This window comes from Anopheles marshallii, chromosome 3 (genome assembly GCF_943734725.1).
Source record: "Anopheles marshallii chromosome 3, idAnoMarsDA_429_01, whole genome shotgun sequence".
NCBI classification, from domain to species: domain Eukaryota; kingdom Metazoa; phylum Arthropoda; class Insecta; order Diptera; family Culicidae; genus Anopheles; species Anopheles marshallii.
Genome location: NC_071327.1, coordinates 52847989 through 52866454, shown reverse-complemented (window position 1 = coordinate 52866454; position 18466 = coordinate 52847989). Strand labels below are relative to the sequence as shown.

Genomic DNA, 18466 nt, shown 5'->3' with positions numbered 1-18466 from the left:
AAACACAAACAAAATAAAAACGATAAAGTTAAAACCGAGGTGTAGTATCCTCTTTGCGTAATAGGAGGTTACGCGGGCGGGTTATGTCGCATGTGGGTGGTGGTGAAGTGTTAAGGAAAAATTAATGAGACCATTCCGGGGGTTCGGGGTCGAATTGTAATGCTAGAGTATAAAATGAGAAAGAGCACATAAAAACCTTAGCGGCCAAACACGTCCACGGTCGGCTGTGGAACATAAAACACGGCAGCTGGAACAGGAATCGAGCGTTAAGACAATTCCGGTAGTCGGCGGTCGGATGATGGAGTCTAAGTTGCTAGGTTCGTTAGATATTCAACTAACCGTTGGGTGCGTAATGGCAAAGATTGGATGCCGATCGGGGGTTATTTTGTGGGGGTAAGTTTTTTTTTGAAGTCTGCATTACGACGTCGCTTGGAAGCAATTTAATTTTATGTTGCGAAACTCCCTTTCCTATTAATCGCCCGGAAAGCTACTGGAGCCAGTGTTTCCATGATCGATAAATTCTAAATCGACTGAATATATTTAGTATGAGATTTATATTGATTATCAGTGAATTATTCACAATTATTTTACAATAATGTAGATGCGCTGTAAAAAACTGGTCTAAAAATTGCCTTATATAAATATATTTGCACAACATAAAATTTAGAACTGGAATAATTTGGTGTTTCTGTCATGTGCTCCTCAAACAATGCGCTTAATCAATCGCACGGCATGAGGCAAATTTAAAATACATAAAGCGTCGTAAATCTCAGTGCAATATTTATAATTCATTTTTCATTTCTCTGCAAACCTGGCACGAAAATATTGTTCTTTGGATAGCTTCATAAAAATAATAGTGCTCCGAATACCCCAACAGCACACACAAGTAAAACGGCACCGTTAAACTCACCATGATGATGGCATCTAGCAATCAGGAGGATCGTTTCTCCCAAGGGGATTGCATCCTATTGCCATGCCGTTAAATGCCGGTGCACTTGCTCTGTGAAAACGGTGGTTCGCCTTTTGGTGAAGGATGCGCCGTCTCGAGCACTCGTCGGAAGCGAGAAATCGACAGCGAAAAACTGTACCACACCCTTTCGTCCGATCTTGTACTGCAACCCGGCGCAAAGGTCGTCTGATTGGTCTGGAAAATAATGGAGTCTAGCCCGTTTGGGTGGACCGCGCGTGTACGATGGCGATATGGCAGATCTCGTGATTCGAGTTATGTGGGGCTGTTTTGTATGTGGGTTGTGGATGTCGTTGACAAGTGCACTTCCTTCCCTATTGTGAGTACGTCTGTGGCTTGTCGGACCCCCGTGTGGAATGCTGTGAAGGTTCACGAAGATATCGTTAGCATAAAATCGGTACCTATACAATTCTTCCCGTTTTAGAACGATGCACTCTGTACTGCTTCATCTGGTTAGATAGAATGTAGGAGAAAACTAAAGTGTACGGAATGGGAAACACGGTTGATAACTTTACTGGTTCGTTTCACCTTTTCGTTCGTTTGCTGTACATATTAATCGCCACAGTGCAGGCATTTTCTACTTGAATTGGGAGCATGATTATAACTTCTGTTATTCGATGAAGGCGGAAGTCGTCGCCGAAGACGAAGAAAAATGTTTCAGACTCGAATAATCGTTTGTATCACCAGTTGTGGGTGTGCGGAAAGAATGAAACTGTTTGATAAGATCAAAGTTGTCTTCTCGCATCTTCATCATAATCGTCATTTTTATTCATCCGATGTACGTTTCACTAGTTCTTTGGTTGCTGTAGATTATTTTTAAAATTTAGTTCTGAAACATTACTGCAGTGCTGCTGCTTGTTGAGTGCTAGTTTATTGATGCATTTAATCAACTCCTATTAAGCTGAGCGAATAAAACTAAACTTTGTTTTAATTGCATAGCTTTGCAAGCTCTTGGAATCAAATCTATCAAGGAGATGGGGGACTTTGCTGTTTGCTGTTCAAGTACCAATTAGTTAATTAATCATGCTCAATCTTTTCCCCCTTGCCGGCTTCATGACAGAGATCATCTATTGAGCGCAACTGAAGGAAGTAATTGCTCGTTTATAAATGTATGAACCACCCAAGTTGACAAAAAGGCAAATAATTGATGGAATTGAGGATAGCAAATCGTTTATTATTGTGGTTTTTATGTGGCCGATAGTTTATCTACCGATTATTCGATTTGAACGCTGACGATGCAACATTGTTGCATGTCTGGCAATCATCATTCTGTAGTGAGTTTGCTTGAGCGATAGGAAGTATTGACAGCTTCCTTCCTTTTCAAATGGTCGGGGAGATGGTTGCGAAAAGAATGTGCATATAGTGCAACATAAATGATGGCCAATGATGTACGAGATCAGCAAATATGTTGACGTTGATGGAGTGATGCAAAATTTATGCCGAACAATGTTACCAGTTGTCTGCCAGCGAAGTAATGGAGAGTGAAAGAGGCCTCAAATTGAATGTGAGCCAAATGAAAGAATTGTATCAGACGGGAAATAATACAAAGCTAAAAAAATCGTTATTACATGTATTAAATTTCAAACTACCAATGTCTTGTTGACAAGAAAAGACACAAAATTGTTTTCTTAAATCCCTCGTAAATCTATTTCTTCCCCTCAATGCAGTGTAATTTCCTGCTTTACCACAAGAAGGCTACGTTCTGTTTTATTTAATTTCATATGTCGTGAGGATCTTTCCTTATCAATAATAAAAGCTATATCTCCCGGTCCTCGGCGGTAGCTTTACATCATTTGATGGAATAAAATTGATGCTACGTTTTTTGTTCACCCCTTCGTCCCGACACAATTGGAATGCCCTAGGCAAAGTAGATATCCTGTTTATCTACGAAAGGAATCCCCATTCAAACACGATTCGGGCAAGAGTGGTTTAGTAGTATCGCACCCCGTAACTGATTGAAGGGTCGTCAAATATTGCGGTGCAATGTAGACTTCCGCTTAGAGTTGTTTCCTTCCTGCGGGGGGAACGCCCTTCTTTTCAACGGTCCCGGGTATATGGTGGAGTTATCCTTGTCTTATGACTTGTTCACCGACATTATTGACTGGTTGTTACGGATAACGATCTTTTAGGTGTGTGGAGTTTGTCTTGAGAGTACGATATTGCGGCACCATTTCCCGAGGGATTTTTGCTTGTTTTGAAATCAATCAAACAGAGGGTTAAGACTGTCAATAGCCTCTGCTGCACAACAGGGGTTGCGGTGCAGAAGGTGAAATGTGTGGTATGTTTATATTTGATAAGTATACACAACAATTTTGTTGAGTGTGGACAAATTTCATGGAAAATGGCTTTGCCATCCAAATTTCTTTGTCGAATTTTAATGTGTGATAAAAATATTTTAAGAAATGTAGCATTGTTTTTGCATGTATAGCAGCATGCACAGCATATTGGTGCCACCTAATAAACAATGTCATCACGATGCTAAGAAAAAGACACTCCGTATCCTGATTGCCTTTTTTTTTATAATTCAACCACTGAAGAATACGCTTTAAAGGACATTTTCAGACAAAATACCAGAAAATTGTCCTTTTCAGTTTGTCAACTGCTCTTTCTGTTAAGGATTCTCGTGTATATCTATTTTGGGATCCATCGTCTGTGTGGGTGATGCATGTTTAATGGACTTTTTTGTATGGCCTTGCCTTTAACAGGTACGTGCTTTTTCGCTAATTGTGCACCGTACCAATAATACGATTCAGTTCGTTTCCGGTTTCTTCGCCTTTTCCTGAACATCGTTCGGCATTAGAAAGGTAAAAAGGAAAAGAATGGTACAAAAATTGAGCATCCCATTTCCACGGAAGAAGTTTGTTGCCCTTTTTCAACGAGATACTTCCGAGAAGTGAGAAAATTGTCGTCAGTTTTCCTTTCGTTTTTCGTTTCTTGTCATACCATTTTCTTAGCTGCCTGCAAAGGTCGTTTTGCTCATTTGCGCTATAGTCAAATGTTTTGTTCTTTCCAGCAGCCAAAATTTCCGTTTGTTCGGCCCCAATTTCTGACCGAATGATACTTTTGGCACTCGGTCTCGAGAAATTGTTCGCCAATGTTCGCCCGTCAGGAAATTTTCCTCACGCTAATTAACAGCATTGTGTGCGTGGCTCTTATCGGCGTAAGAAAATTAATTAAAACTCCCTCTAAAAACGATCTGCCAAGCAGCTTCCCCAAGGACATTGTGAACCTCAAATGAACTTTCACTGTGACAAATTATAAGTGTGTGTGTTGGTAATACAGCTATTCTCTATCTCTCTCGTAGTCTCCACGGTTGCAAGCCTCCGCTGAAACAGATCAAATTTTTTCCTTCCCAAACCCGTAACGACCTAAACCTTCGAATGATGGGTTTGTGTCGTCCTCCCTACTTATGCCACCGTTACGCGCACTCTGCATATCACCGGGAGCGAACAAGTGAATAGACGTCCTAGAGACGCGATTTTATTACACTTTTTATGACGCATACACCAATCGGTGAACCGACCTGCACACACGAACCCCACCAGGAGTTTGTGGGAATTGTCTGCTCGGATATTTTACGAGCTCCTTTTGCCCATAACTGTCCTTTTTTTTTGTTTGTGGCGCGCCTATTATCATTCGAAATTCGTTCATGGCAAGACCCGGTTTCCGGCTCCCTTGTAACGGGCCCCGAAGACGCAACGACTCCGACCACCTGTAACTTCCGGCTGGATAATCCGGCTTCCGCCAGTTTTGGGGGTTTCGCTATGTGTAGTGTTTATTTTTATAGCTTTCCCAATTGTATCGTAAAAATCGGTGGCACTGTTTCTCTGTCTTCGCCTGTCGTAGGGACAGTAGTTGGGGACACTGTCTGTCAACCATTCATTCCTTTACAGACTACCGCGTATGAAGGAAGGTAATACTCTTCGGGCACAATTTGGCAAGTAATATCAAGGAGATTTAAATTTTTAGGCGTTATAAAGCAATGTCGTAACTATTGATGAGCTCGATCCGACTGGAGACAGCATCGTGTTCGGTGCGCAAGGAGGGAATTGATAACGATCGACGATGCTGGTTTTCCGAGACACAAGCATACATAGTGCAGTTTGATGTTTAAGATTAAGAAGAAGGATACGCTGGGAAGGTTGTGGATCGAATCTCAACTGATGGAATGGCCGGAGGATAAAGGAATTTTCATTCAGTAACGCGTGGCATTTAATAAATTGTTTTGTTCATGGTGCAGATATTCATTATTTATAAGATCACTGTAGCAGGAATAATGAAATTTGGGGGTTCTAATTTGCATATTCTACTATAACTAAAGAAAGTCGAAAAAATATAGATTCTCGCTTGGAATTGATATCCTCTTTGTGATTTTTTAAGGAACGACAGGTCCCAATCGGTAAATTGTTATCTTAATCCCATCGAAAGTGTAGCGGCGAGCTCAGTATTTCCATTACTAAATGGACTGTGTTTTTGTCATTTACTTAAACCGGAAACACCTGGGCGCCATGCTTAATTTCTCTATGGAAATAAACTCCTTGTTCTGCTGTTTATATTCTTTTCTCCGCTGGCTTAGTCGTACCACCATCATCGACATAAACGTTGAATTGCATTAGCGTTTTTTTTCGGGGGAATTTTTCGGGACGCTACGCGATTTACTTTAATAGCATGCATCGTCGCAATGTCGTTTCATTAACACACTACAGAACTGATGAATACATAATTTCATCATTTTCGTCTGCGTTTTTTTGTTTCGTTTCCATTGGTTGCCCTCCGATGCTTTGTCGCCGAGGCTCCAGCGGAAAAATAAAGCAACAATTTTCTTTCATGTCTCGAAGGGAAGAAACAGGTATGTTCGCCTGTTTCGCTTTCCTTGAAAAATTTTTTTTCTTCCCATCTAGCAGTGTGGGCCCTAATCCCTTAAGTAAATATAATTCCTTTCACCACCCGCCGTGCAGTCCATTTCCGGACTAGAAATTCCACAAAATATGTAAACGTCTTATTGCTTAACAACCGAGTAGCTCCCCTTTTTGCGAGCATTCTACTCTTCACGAACTTTCGACATGACATGCCTTGCTCTCCCTGCGGTGGATTGAGGGTATGTGTCACCACATTTTGGAGGTAGTGGTTTCCTTCCGGAGATGGAGACGCAGAAGTGGGGCGTGTTGTGGTCGTATCTCGAAGTAATGATTCCGCCCGGCGAGAGGACAATTAATGAGAAAAGCGAGAGCCCTGCCACGCTAGCAAACTTCCGTTCCGTAGTTTCGTTTGTGAAAGAAATTTCCACCTCCGGTATGCCACCGGCAGTGGCATTTTCCCGGTTTAATAGGAACATAAGTGGGGGAAAGGATGGACTATCAATTTTCTATTGTTCAAGTTTATTTCCCGGGCTCATTTTTCTACTTTTCAATTGGACGGGTGGGCAGGAGGGAATGTGTACCTTCTCTATTTGCCGATTGTCTAGGATGCGGATGTTGTGCTCCGGGTGGACAGCTTCGATCACAAACTGAACGTTCTTTTGTGCTGTGTAGCCCCCAAACTGTGTCACAAACATGCACCGAGAGCTGGAATAGAAAACAACTTCCCAGTGACTGACATTTGAGTGTTCTTTCGATGGGCCTGTTTCTGGAGTTTCCAGCAGATTGGTCTTGTGTGCCCGGGGGGAGTGCGAAAAGTAAGTGAAGGATATGCTCTCGGGCGTTTGTTGAGGTCAGATTGCTCGGGGGTTAGGTATAGGTGGGAGATCATTCTTATCTTCTGGAAGTGTGAAACGTTGATTAACATTCTATTGGTCGAAATTCCTGATGTTCATCCTTAAGATCCTACAATTTGGGAAAAATAGTCCAAAATGTGGTGGTAATGGGGAAGTCTTGTATTTTTTTTTTACTCTTTTACATGGCTTTCAGAAAAATTAAACTATGTTTGGGGAATTATGCACTAGATTGAAATAGAATTGTTTTTTTCTTCACAATAATAGAAATTTTGTTTGTGGAATTGATTTAATTTAGCAATTTATAGTAGTTTTTGATGATTCTAATACAGATTCATGAAGTTTTGAACCAAAAGAATGATTCTTGTTGAATCTTTATGATTCACGAATATCTTCATATTAACACATTAATTTAAATTTATAGACTCGTAAACTGTCAAAGAATGGTTTTTGTAATTGAAGGCTAGAATTACTTCGATTGTTTTATATGAATAAAAAGTTGTATTGCAGAAATTCGTAATATTCTGAATGTTTAGAGATTCATCATTACCGATTTGTGAATCTTCAAATGAGTTTCAAAGGACTCATATTTTTAACAACTCTTAATGATTGTTTATGATTTACGACAACTCCTCCATAGGTGAAATAGTGTAAACAACAGTAGTTTTATTTTAAAATTGTTTGTGTTTTTCATTACCGTTGCAGCTTAAATTATGTTAGTCTGTTTTGTGGTATTAATTGATTGATTTTTCCTTTTCTAACTTCTATTTCTCTATACAACACAAGAAATTGCATCATCTTTCCGGATGATAAAATAAATAATGTTACGAACTTTCCACTCCATTGCCAGCAAAGTTACGCAGCTCTTAAGTGTCGTTACACCCGCCGGTTGTAATTTCTATGTTCTACGCGACTATTATTAGGACGTAATGAAGAGCGAAATTTTATTAATTGGTCCATGTTTCGCCTTGCTCGGCGACGACGACTATTGAAATTGAAGGAGAGGAAGTGCGCTGTACATTACACAAAACGCGCCGTCCTATTTCTGGTACTAGCAATGCTCCTGCCGAGCAGAGTGTTTTGGGGGAAAGCGATAATTGAGCGACATTTTTCATCCCGAATCGCTACGGGTTCGGTTTTCCTTGAGTGGAGGGAAAGGTAGAGAATTGAATAGTGTTTCTGTTCCCTGTAGAGTTAAGTTTGCCTCATCGATATCGTTTATCTTAGCTGTGTGCACCTTGTCGCTGAAGCCTTGTCTATCGGCGCAAGTAAAGAAGAATTTTTTTTCTATAATTGTGTCATTTCTCACGTGTAGTAGCCGGTCTTACTTAGTTCCTAATGGAAATGAAACGGAAAATTAATGAGTGTGTTGCTGAAGAATAAAAGCTTAGTTGTGCGAAGAGTAAGGAAGCCGGTTAGTGGGTTTAAATGATTGTATTTAATATTTCTCCATTAACTAAAGGGTTTATTTGAAGTGCTTCCCAGTACAACAGTTGTGACTAAGATCATTTGTAGTGGCTTTGTCACACGACATTATCAGTATTATTCAAAGCCAAACAAAATTTTTAACGTATAAAAATCCCATGGATATTTTCCCACATTTACATTATTAAATCAGTGATGAGGGTTTTATTGTGTAAATGATGATCTTATGCTTTATTTCAATGTATTTCTCCTCCAATTGACACATTGATGTGGCAAAATACGAAATGTGAAGTAGTTTTGTTTCAAATAATTTATCTTTTCTATCATTGTTTATTTGTTTACAATTTCTGCTCTTAAACAACAACAAACTATAGATGTCAAAGTGCAGTAGAAAATGTGCTTTGCCAAACAAATCACTTCGCTCTCGCTACAATCTTAATCTAAAACGTTTGAAGCATTCTGTTGACACCAGAATGTGTGGTAATTTAGATAAAACTCTGTAAATCCGGCGGGGTTGGCACGATCAACATGTGGTGAGATATGCACGCTAACCGACACTAATCGCAGGAATAATTACTTGCCTATAATTTAGCGTCTTAACCGAACAACTTTATCAGAACTCCCCCAGATAGTTCGGACCCCTTTTGGCTTTCTTGGTTCGAAAACTTTTCATCGTTATTTGGAAAATATAGCACCAGCCAGATATAAACCTGGCAAGATTGTGTGAAGTGGATGCGTCCGTCGGGTTTAGGAAAAGAGTTTTTCTCCACTTAAACAACGGCAGCAAGAGCCTCAGTTTGGTGTGGTCTGGTACGTGTCAGCACGTTTTCCTTAGAGTGCTTCGACGACGCGTTCGGTGACAGCAAGCAGCCGTGCTCGATTGATGGGAGTTTTTCGGCAAAGCTCTAAGGGTGTGTGAGGGTTCGGTTGTAAATTTAGATATGGGATGGAGAACATGGGGGACAGGCAACACTTGTCATTCAAATTTTTGGGTTTTTTTCCTCCCCGATAATGAATGAAATACGCGTCACGGTCGTCTTGTTTGTCGCGTAGCTTAATTCTTCTAGTGCTGTAAGATAGAAAACACTGTTTTAATAGGGGAATAATGGACACAAACAAACAGTGAGGGGAAACAGTGAGAGCGAGGAACGGCATGCATTTATCTAAAAACATTCACGTTCACCCCGCACGGTCGGTCCCATGGAAAATCGTTTCTTAATTTAGAGATTTTCTCATTATGAAGTAATTGTCCTTTTCTTGCCGCTCCTCGATTTCGATCCCATTTTCCAACGATCTCGACAACACCACTCCTGAAACTGCAGCTGACATGTGGTTTTTGGAGGGCGGTTTAGAAGTGAAATATCTCTTTGCTAGCACCAGCCTAGTATTCGAAAGAAAAGGCTCATCGTCACACGGTCAGACTCGCTGTCTCGAACAGTGACGAACAGTTCGAAAATTCAAATGCTTTCGTGGTGCTACAAAGAAGTACCGATTGCTTTTCTACGCTATAGCAATACGTTCATGTGTATTTTCCACAAGTTCCACAAGCGTTTGAATGCTGGGAAACAAATAGAAAACCATTGGCGATGCACGTCGTGTCTTCGCAATAAGTACGTGCATATAACGTACGTTTCCAATTGTGTATGTGCTGGAACACTTGCTGGCAAACACAAACTCTTTACCCTGTCAGGGCGCTTGGGCGCGGTTTTTCACATTTCCTGTGGCGTACAAGAGAGCGGTAGCTAGAAGAAGGAAAATAAAGCAGTTTGCAGTCGTCTCCACGGGCTACACATTTGTCGCTCCGGCTAGGAATTCTGTTTACTGAAGTGGTTTCCCCCAAGTTGTGAATTTTCGTAAAGAAATTGAGCTTGTCATGAACGTTGTGAATTCCAGAATTCTATCGGATTTTATTAGTTTAGCACAATGTTTACAAGATTTTAAGTGGAGTTAGTCGAAATTTCATCATATACTGAGGAAACCCATGTTGTTTCACCCCAATGCTTACAAACATTGGGGTATAATAGACTTAAACAAATTGTTTTAATAAGGTTTTTCCAAGCAATGTTTTGTTTGACGCATTCAAATTTAGATACTTCTGCTTAGTTAGCTGCATGATAGGCAAATAAACAAACAAATATAATGCACACTATGAATCGATTCAGTGAATTACTTATAGCTGAGTAGTTCTCAATGTTTATACTAATACTAGTTTTTTTTTAGATTTAATACTTTACTAATATAAATTTTTCCATTGTTTTCTTATCTTCCAGTGGATTGAACTTCCAGGATTTGATGGTCCGACTCGGTGCAATTGATTCGCCACCGAAAACTCCAACCATTCTCGGTTTCGAATGTGCCGGTGAAATTGAAGCCGTCGGCGAGGAGGTCGAAGGTTTCAAGGTAAGCTTCGTGATTTTATGTCATAATTTGTGCTCCTCTTTTGTAGGTTTTCACGATGATTCGTCTTCTTGTTCTAGACGTTGTGCGTAATATAAAGAGATGTCTTAGCAGTCGTGTTCGGAAAGAGTTTTAAATGGCCAATAATTTTCTTTTATAAACAAAAATCATTTGTTCTTTTGGTAAAATTTGTTGATTAACTAACATAATTTTTCATACAAGTTCCGCCTCCTAGTAACTGTGAAGGTTTGAAAATAAAATCACTTCCCTAGACACCCGGTGGATAGTGCGGCAATCCAAACCTATCATTATCCTTCCCCAATGCACCTTCGGTTTATACGGTGGGTCGGTCCGTGTCGTGTGCCGGTCGTTAAATCAACTACCGTGCCGTGGAGCTTCGAGACGTGAAAAATAGACCAAGCTGGGGAAGTATGGTAGTACTTGCACATTATTCAACCACGGCAACAAGGACGACCGAATGGGTAGAAAGTGAATCACTTGATTACGAATTGTGATCACGTTCCCACATTCAGCAGAGAAGCAGGAAAAAGAATACGCTCACATCCCCATCAGTTCGAATTTCCGTCATCATCATCATCTTCATCATTGTCGAGGTTAGCAAGAGCAATGGAACCGGGTTCGGTTAGCCAAGTATCTTTATAATCAACATCCTGACTCTGGATACCTGTACGCTCGGAATGTGCTTCCCAACGGGGTGGTGTGTACTAACTTTCCGCACGATGAAAGTGGAAAACTTCAGATCAACAACCCTGAGACGCATAGCGAAAGTTCAGACACTCAGATACGGATTTTTATTTTCTACTTTTCGTACAAGGGTGGTTCGCAACTCTGGTCAAACATTTCCACCATCACGCTCGCACATATGGTCCGAATCGTCGTATCTTAGATTTTCCGGAAAGTTGTAGAAGCTTTGTTTGTGCTCGGTTGGTGCTCCACAGTGTGGAATTGGTTGGTGGAATTGAATTTCTATTGTTTCTCCCAGTGACTTGCTGGCAGATGAATTACGATCGATCATTGGGCATGATTGTAGATTCCTATTTTTTTCTGCTGAAGTTTTACCGGAAAACTTTAGCATGTACCGTATGGTCATCAACCGAAAAATTCTTACCGACATATTTGGGATACTTTTGACCTCCACAGACATTTGAACTGTCGCTGAGTATTTGGAAGTTTTTTTTGTTGATCATTTGATTATGTTTTGGTGGTTTGCTATTTTGGGATCTAACTTTGGAATATTAAGGACTCCTGTAAGGATAAAAAAATCTCTCTTTTTGAGCAAAAGTTACTTTCGTCTTTACCATCTTGCCTCTTTTTGGTTCATGATCGATGGCGGCAAAGTTGGCCGACCGTTTCTTGTCTAAGTTGCTTCAACCAATCAATAATATATGTACTTAGCATTATTGTGCAGTTATTGCTGACCACTCCCGGTCCCATAAGTGGATGATGAGAAAAAGTTGCAGATGTCTGAAATTCCTTCAAGACGGTTCAAATAATCCCTCCGGACAAAGTTTTCTTAAGGATCCTTCACCTCCGGAAAGTGGAAGGAGAGAAAGAGAAGGATCGTTTGAAATTTGTTGAAAATATCGTCCAGTATAATAATTGCAGTTGCCATACTTCAATGAGCATTCGCTTACTTTACGCCTTCTTTTTCTTGCATATTGTTAACCCTTTTCGGTCTCTTTTCTTCTCGTTACTTCCAGGTTGGCGATCGTGTCGTGGCCCTACCGGAATTCCGGGCCTGGTCCGAGTTGGTGGTCGTCCCGACCAAATACGTCTATCACATTCCGGAGGAGATGACATTCCAGGACGCTGCTGCCATCGTGATGAACTATCTGGTCGCCTACATTCTCATCTTCGATCTGGTGTCGTTGCGCGAGGGCAAGTCGATGCTGCTGCATTCCGTCGGTGGCGGTGTGGTAAGTGACGCCGTAGCAAATACGTCAAAACACGGCGGAGGTTGGGAGTGAAAGATGAAGAATATCTTCGTGTTTCCTTAAGCAAAATGTTTTATCTGTAAAGAAAGAAGATGGAGAGAGAGCATCGTTAGCATTGGGATGTGTTGCTTTTCTATTGCTTGGTTGGTTTCATATCGTGTATTTTAGGAACGTTTGTGATTATTGAGCTGCTGATAGAACTGCCTGGGACCGGTCAGATGAACTATAGATAGCACGATGCGCACAGCGGAAATGGTCCAGGAACGATAGCGGACAATATGACTCCAAGAGCGTTCGGCATAGTGTGTGTGTGTGTGTATGTGTGGGTTTGGAACACGCATAATAAACAAACGAAACGTGCTCGGAACCGCAGCGATTCGGATCAGCGCTCTCGTCTGTAATATGTTTTTGTTGCTGCTTAATGCAGTGGAAATTGATGGTAGAATATAAACCGTCGAACCCTGTTTCGAAATTCGTATTTCATACCGATCGGATACAGGATCTAACCGCCCGGAGCTCGCATTGACCGTACACTAACCGATTTTGGTTGATAAATAAGTGGGTGAGAAGTGGTCCTTTTTACGTCTGGTGCTGTAAATGGCACTTTATTTAGGATGGATTCGATCCTTATTTATTTTTACGATCGGCCATGGATTTGCAAACGTGCCCAGGTAGTGGCGCCAGCCCATATCCTTGTTTATTATTTAGCTGTGGTTGCATCGATTGCTTCGGGTAAACCGGAACCCATACGGAAGACCGGAACAGGTCCGTTATTGTAATTCACTTTACCTTGTGCCTAAAATAACACAACCCATTTACCTTCATTGACGTGTTCGTTTTAATACAATCCAAGCGATGAATCACGCATAAAGGCTTAAAATTAGATCAAGGATTATGCTGGAAAATTAGAGCAACAGGCCACTTTGCATGCACTCATTTTGAAGAGGTAATATAAAAAAAAACTAGCAACAACTCGCTAGAAAAAGGATCTCACCAAACTGTGTGCACGATGAACTATCAGCGGGGGACGCCTGATGTGTTTCACTTTCCAACCTCCAAGGGTTGAACATGAAAGTTGGCGCCAAGTCGTCGTGTACGCCCTCATCATACCTTTCCTTTCCTTTAATTATATGTCGATCCGGGTGTAAATTGCACTGTTCGAATCGTGGTGCCAATCTGGCGAGTACTAGCAGCAGTAGTAGTGGTAGAGCCCGCCAGAATTGTGTCAAGAACGACACGGCGCATAAGGGACAACTGTACCTGGCAGTAGTCCTGGCGCCGCTAATGTTATGAAATGGATAGGTAGTTCCCACCGGAGCCTAACGATAGCCAGCCACTGTCGGGTATGAATGTCTCGTAGTGCTCCGAAAAGGGACATTCGATAAAAGAATGCATTTGCTTTAGAATATAACAATTGCATTGAATAGGCCTTATGGGGGGGAGGGTTTGATGATAAACAACGATGTAAAAATGGAAACCTGAGCGAGACAGGCTAGTCTCAAGGGAATAATCAACAAATGATGTTTAATGATTCCTCCTTCATTGTTTAGTGCTGTATGCATGTTTTATTTCGTTTTGTTTAGTAATTACATAAAAAAAATATACGGACACAAAGACCAAATAGCTTCAAACTCAGGTGTACATGTGTCTAATGCGGTATCACCAATAAAAAAAGAGGAAAACCTCGGTTCCGAAGTCTGTCGTTGTGGAAGGTTCGGGTTCGTTTGGGTAGCCTTGATATTCTTACCACACATGTGTCTGGTTTGCTGAGGACGGTTAGGACGAAGAGCAGGATAATTGCCCTCCATCAAACTGTGTAAAAGGGAGTACGTATTGCCATTGGTACACGCCACTATTCCCTAAGTGTTCTGGCATAGAAGCATAAATGTATTATTGAGTAAGAAATCGATCGCATTCTGGCGGGACGTAGTCCTTCAGTATTCCACCTTCGATTTCCTCCTGCACCCGTTGACGAAAAGTGCTTTAACTGGTGGACCTTAAGCGTGGTCAGGTGTAATGTGTTTTTCCCCTTTTTAATTCTTCTCGAACTTCGCAGAGCACTGTGAAAAGGATGTTGTTGTCTGTTCCAATATAAATGATCGGTAAAGTTTGGCGATTACTCAGCCTAATGTTTTGTTTGCTGTCTCTGACCGTTTTGGGACGCGTGCCTCAGGCACATTCCAACTACCACCAGCTGTGTGTGGACGGTACTGAGACATTAGTACGTCGACAACCGGTAATTGACCGAGACAGACAGTCGGGCGCCCCTGTAAGGATTCGTAATAGTAGGAATACAGAGTATCGCTAGAGAAAAAGGAAACATGCATCGGTTCGTTTCGGCAAGTTACCAGTCACATTGCTGTCACAGTGTCTTGCAATGGCTAATAGAAACTGGGTTTACTGGGTTTTTATGCAGTATGTTGGTGAGAGTGACGGTGAAATAGTACAGTTAATTTTGAGCTACCGTTCGATAGTATGTTTAACTTTCTCCTCTACGCTATGACTAATGGTGCGGACATACGAGGTGCATCTGATGAACGACTGCACTAGTAGATGATGTCAGCTTACACAAGCTTAACAAATAGGTCGCAAACATGCGATTGATTGATTTCGAAATATACATTAACTTTCCGGCAAGCGTGTTGTGCCCTACAAAGGGGACCGGGTGTGCAAATGTTATCATTGGTCAACAATAGTCTTATCGCCGAAAAAAAAATCAAATACAACATAGGATGTTGTTTGATTAGTTTTATGATACAAACACACATTCGCTAGGGTGTGTAAGTTTAATTTTGTACGGTTCGCGAAATGTAGGTATGATTAAAATTAAAAGATTGCAGTTTAGGTACGATTGTACCTATGAATCATGCATTACCATAAATGTTAATACCTGAAGTATCGTTATTTTCTTTTTATTGTTGTTATTGGCCTAACAAGATTTAGTTTCAAATTTACTTATTTGATTAAATTTTTCCTCTTAGTCAGAAATGTAATATTTGCTATCTCTTTTGGAGCTAATCCAGTTGACGTCTGCGAACGTGACCTTAGAATTTGTACGAGGAATGTGTTAAATAATCGATTTGATTTAATGCAATTCAGCTAATGTTTAATAATAATTTAGATAGATTCCTTTCCATGCGACTTTTTTTTAGTGATACGCTGTTTGGAAACTATTTGTCGTGTACGTGTATGTCTATCGGATTAAATATTCGACTTGTTAGTGGGTATCAATTACAGAATGTAGTAAAACAATGCACTCTGAAACGTGTGGGATGATGGCACACATTGTGGTATGCGATTATTGCATGTTTCTCCTAAGGTCTTGTTTACTTGTTGCAACGCAAATGGAGAATTTAATCCAAAGGCTATAAAACGTCTGCTCTTGTTTGTTTCCGTCGCAACTAAACCTCTCATCAGAGAACACATTAGAATGATGTTCCGGACGGACGGTATAATAATCACATGATCTGTTCTCTTCTCCTGTCGAGTGATCAGTACGGATTGTCTTGAGTTTATCTTTATTTCGTGGTGGGAATGTTTATGAAGACAGTATGAAATACGCTTGTGGTAAAGCTGGACATCGTTAGGACGAGAACAATGTCCAGAATTTGAGTCATCATACACTGCTTAATGATATTGACAAGTCGAGTCTTCGGAGCTCCCTGCAACACCTTTGAGTTTGCGGAAGACGTCAGCGTCTGGCATGCCAATAAAAAGACACAGGGTGGTCTTCCATCTTTCGACCGTAGTCTCTAAATTGACTAGATGCGACAGTGGCACGTCGTTATCATTTGTATAACGAGCACGACAATCAAATTATGTACCTCCTGAAGGAGGAGGCGCAAACATTGACGCACTGATGAAGCATGTGTTGCGAACATTCATACGATTCGTGCTGGTTTTCCCGCTGAGTAAGTTTATGTAGCAATAAAGCATTCATGTTTCACGATGAAGCATTAGAGAGCTCTGTGGATAGGTGTATGGGTAGATATGATTCTACGATTTGCAATTAATCAATTACATTTCGGGGGTTATGCGTATGCGTATGCGTACATCATGCGTGTTTCGAACGAGCTTATTATAAGCATATTTTACGTTTCTTTTCTTCTCAGGGTCAAGCCATCGTACAGCTGGTACGCACCGTGCCGAATGTAACCATTTTCGGTGTTTGCTCGAAATCCAAGCACGAAGCCCTGGCCGCGACCGGTCTGATTGATCATCTGATCGATCGTACCGACTATGTCAACGAGGTCCGGAAGTAAGTAAACGGCTGTTCTCGTTTGAGCAGTTCTGTCATGAGATGATCGATTGGCGATAGCATCCCAATCGGTGTATTTTATTCGAATTGTGCAATGTGTATCATTTGGAAGCAAAAGAAACCCCTTTTTGATGGTTGAACGCTTTTTCCTCCCGACTGTAGGATTACGACCGAAGGTGTGGACATCGTGATGGATTGTCTGTGCGGTGAGGAATGCAATCGTGGTTATGGGCTGCTGAAGCCGATGGGCAAATACATCCTGTACGGTTCCTCGAATGTTGTCACCGGTGAGACCAAGAGCTTCTTCAGCGTTGCTCGTTCGGTAAGTGTGGTTTCCTTCGGATATCAGAAAGTGGGAAGACTGTGCAGAAAGTGGGACGCAATGACATGTTTGTGTTTCCTAATTTCAGTGGTGGCAAGTGGATAAAGTATCTCCGATCAAGCTGTTCGACGAAAACAAGAGCTTGGGCGGATTCAATCTGCGCCATCTGCTGTACCAGCAGGACGGTTCCGAGTACGTCCGCTCGACGGTGGATAAGATCTTCGGTCTGTGGAAGGAGGGCAAGGTAAAGCCGGTGGTTGATTCGGCCTGGGCGCTTGAGGACGTGGCAGAGGCGATGCAGAAGATGCACGATCGCAAAAACATCGGTAAACTGGTGCTGGATCCGTCGATGGAACCGAAACCGAAGCCAGCCACTCCGGCCAAGAGCAAATCGAAGAAGCAGGCAAGTGAGGACAAGGGTGGCAAGAAGGACAAGGATGATGATAAGAAGACGGGCGAGAATGGTAGCGGTGACGAGAAGAAGGAAGGAGGCGATGTAGCCGAAGAAGCTAAGACGAACGGCGATGCGGAGGAAGGTGCGGCCCAGGTGAACGGAGATGGCGCTGTAGAGAAGAAGGAAGAACCAGCCGTTGCTGCAACTAACGGGGATGCAACCGAAAGTGGTAAGTGTGTGGTGCGGAGAGGGTGGGAAATAAAATGAAAACAGCTTTTTAGTGAGCTAACATGCATTTCCGTTTCCGTTTTCCGTTTCAGAAAAAAAGGAATCGAGTTGAACGGTTAGCAGCAGTACATCCGCCACAACCTAGAAGCATTGCAAACAACAAGCACAACTATCCCGCAACCCATAATTGAAATATATTTTACCCGGTTTTACATCTACAAATACACCTTTACGGCCACCAAAAATGCCCAGCAAAAGGTGGTTTGCCAAAGTGGTGATAATCAGCGCACCGGGCGAGCGGTATACGGTGTCTCGTGTGTGCCACGTTATCATCACTTTCCTTTCTCCCACTAGCGTCACCAGGAATTGCAACGAGATATGAGCAGCAGCAGCAACTAAATATATTATAAATATATCTAATGGCAAGCAAGCATACGAAAAGTCATACGGCAAACATCTATTAACTACAAAACTGCATCACACTATAGCTAACACAGCTGCGCGACTACAATAATTGTCCGCAGGAAATAATAAGTAATGAGCATTCGACCTATTGCATAAAGCAAATCAGTATCATGCGGTTGGGCGGCATGAAAAATCTGACCGACAAGAAATGAAAGAGCGAACGAAAGACCATTCAAAGCCATTATGTAGGTCAGAACAAAAATGTATATCGCGGAGTGGAAGTAATTGCTTTCTTCACGATACAAAAGGCGTTCATTAAAAAAAAGCTATGCAATTGGTTTTGTGTGAAAGTTGATCTCATGCGTTTCGTTCTGTTTTTTTTTCATAATTAAACAATATTTTTGT

General features: G+C 41.5%; 1 protein-coding gene across 1 annotated transcript in view; it reads left to right on the top strand.

Moving 5' to 3' along the window:
- Positions 1–17768, top strand: part of LOC128713323 (synaptic vesicle membrane protein VAT-1 homolog-like) — a 40080-nt gene extending 22312 nt beyond the window's left edge. The window contains exons 2-7 of the mRNA XM_053808183.1: positions 10373–10502; positions 12221–12436; positions 16567–16712; positions 16875–17034; positions 17123–17657; positions 17749–17768. Of these exons, the coding sequence (XP_053664158.1) occupies positions 10373–10502; positions 12221–12436; positions 16567–16712; positions 16875–17034; positions 17123–17657; positions 17749–17768 (1207 nt within the window). The remainder of the gene's footprint in view (positions 1–10372; positions 10503–12220; positions 12437–16566; positions 16713–16874; positions 17035–17122; positions 17658–17748) is intronic.
- The last annotated feature ends 698 nt before the right edge of the window (positions 17769–18466 follow it).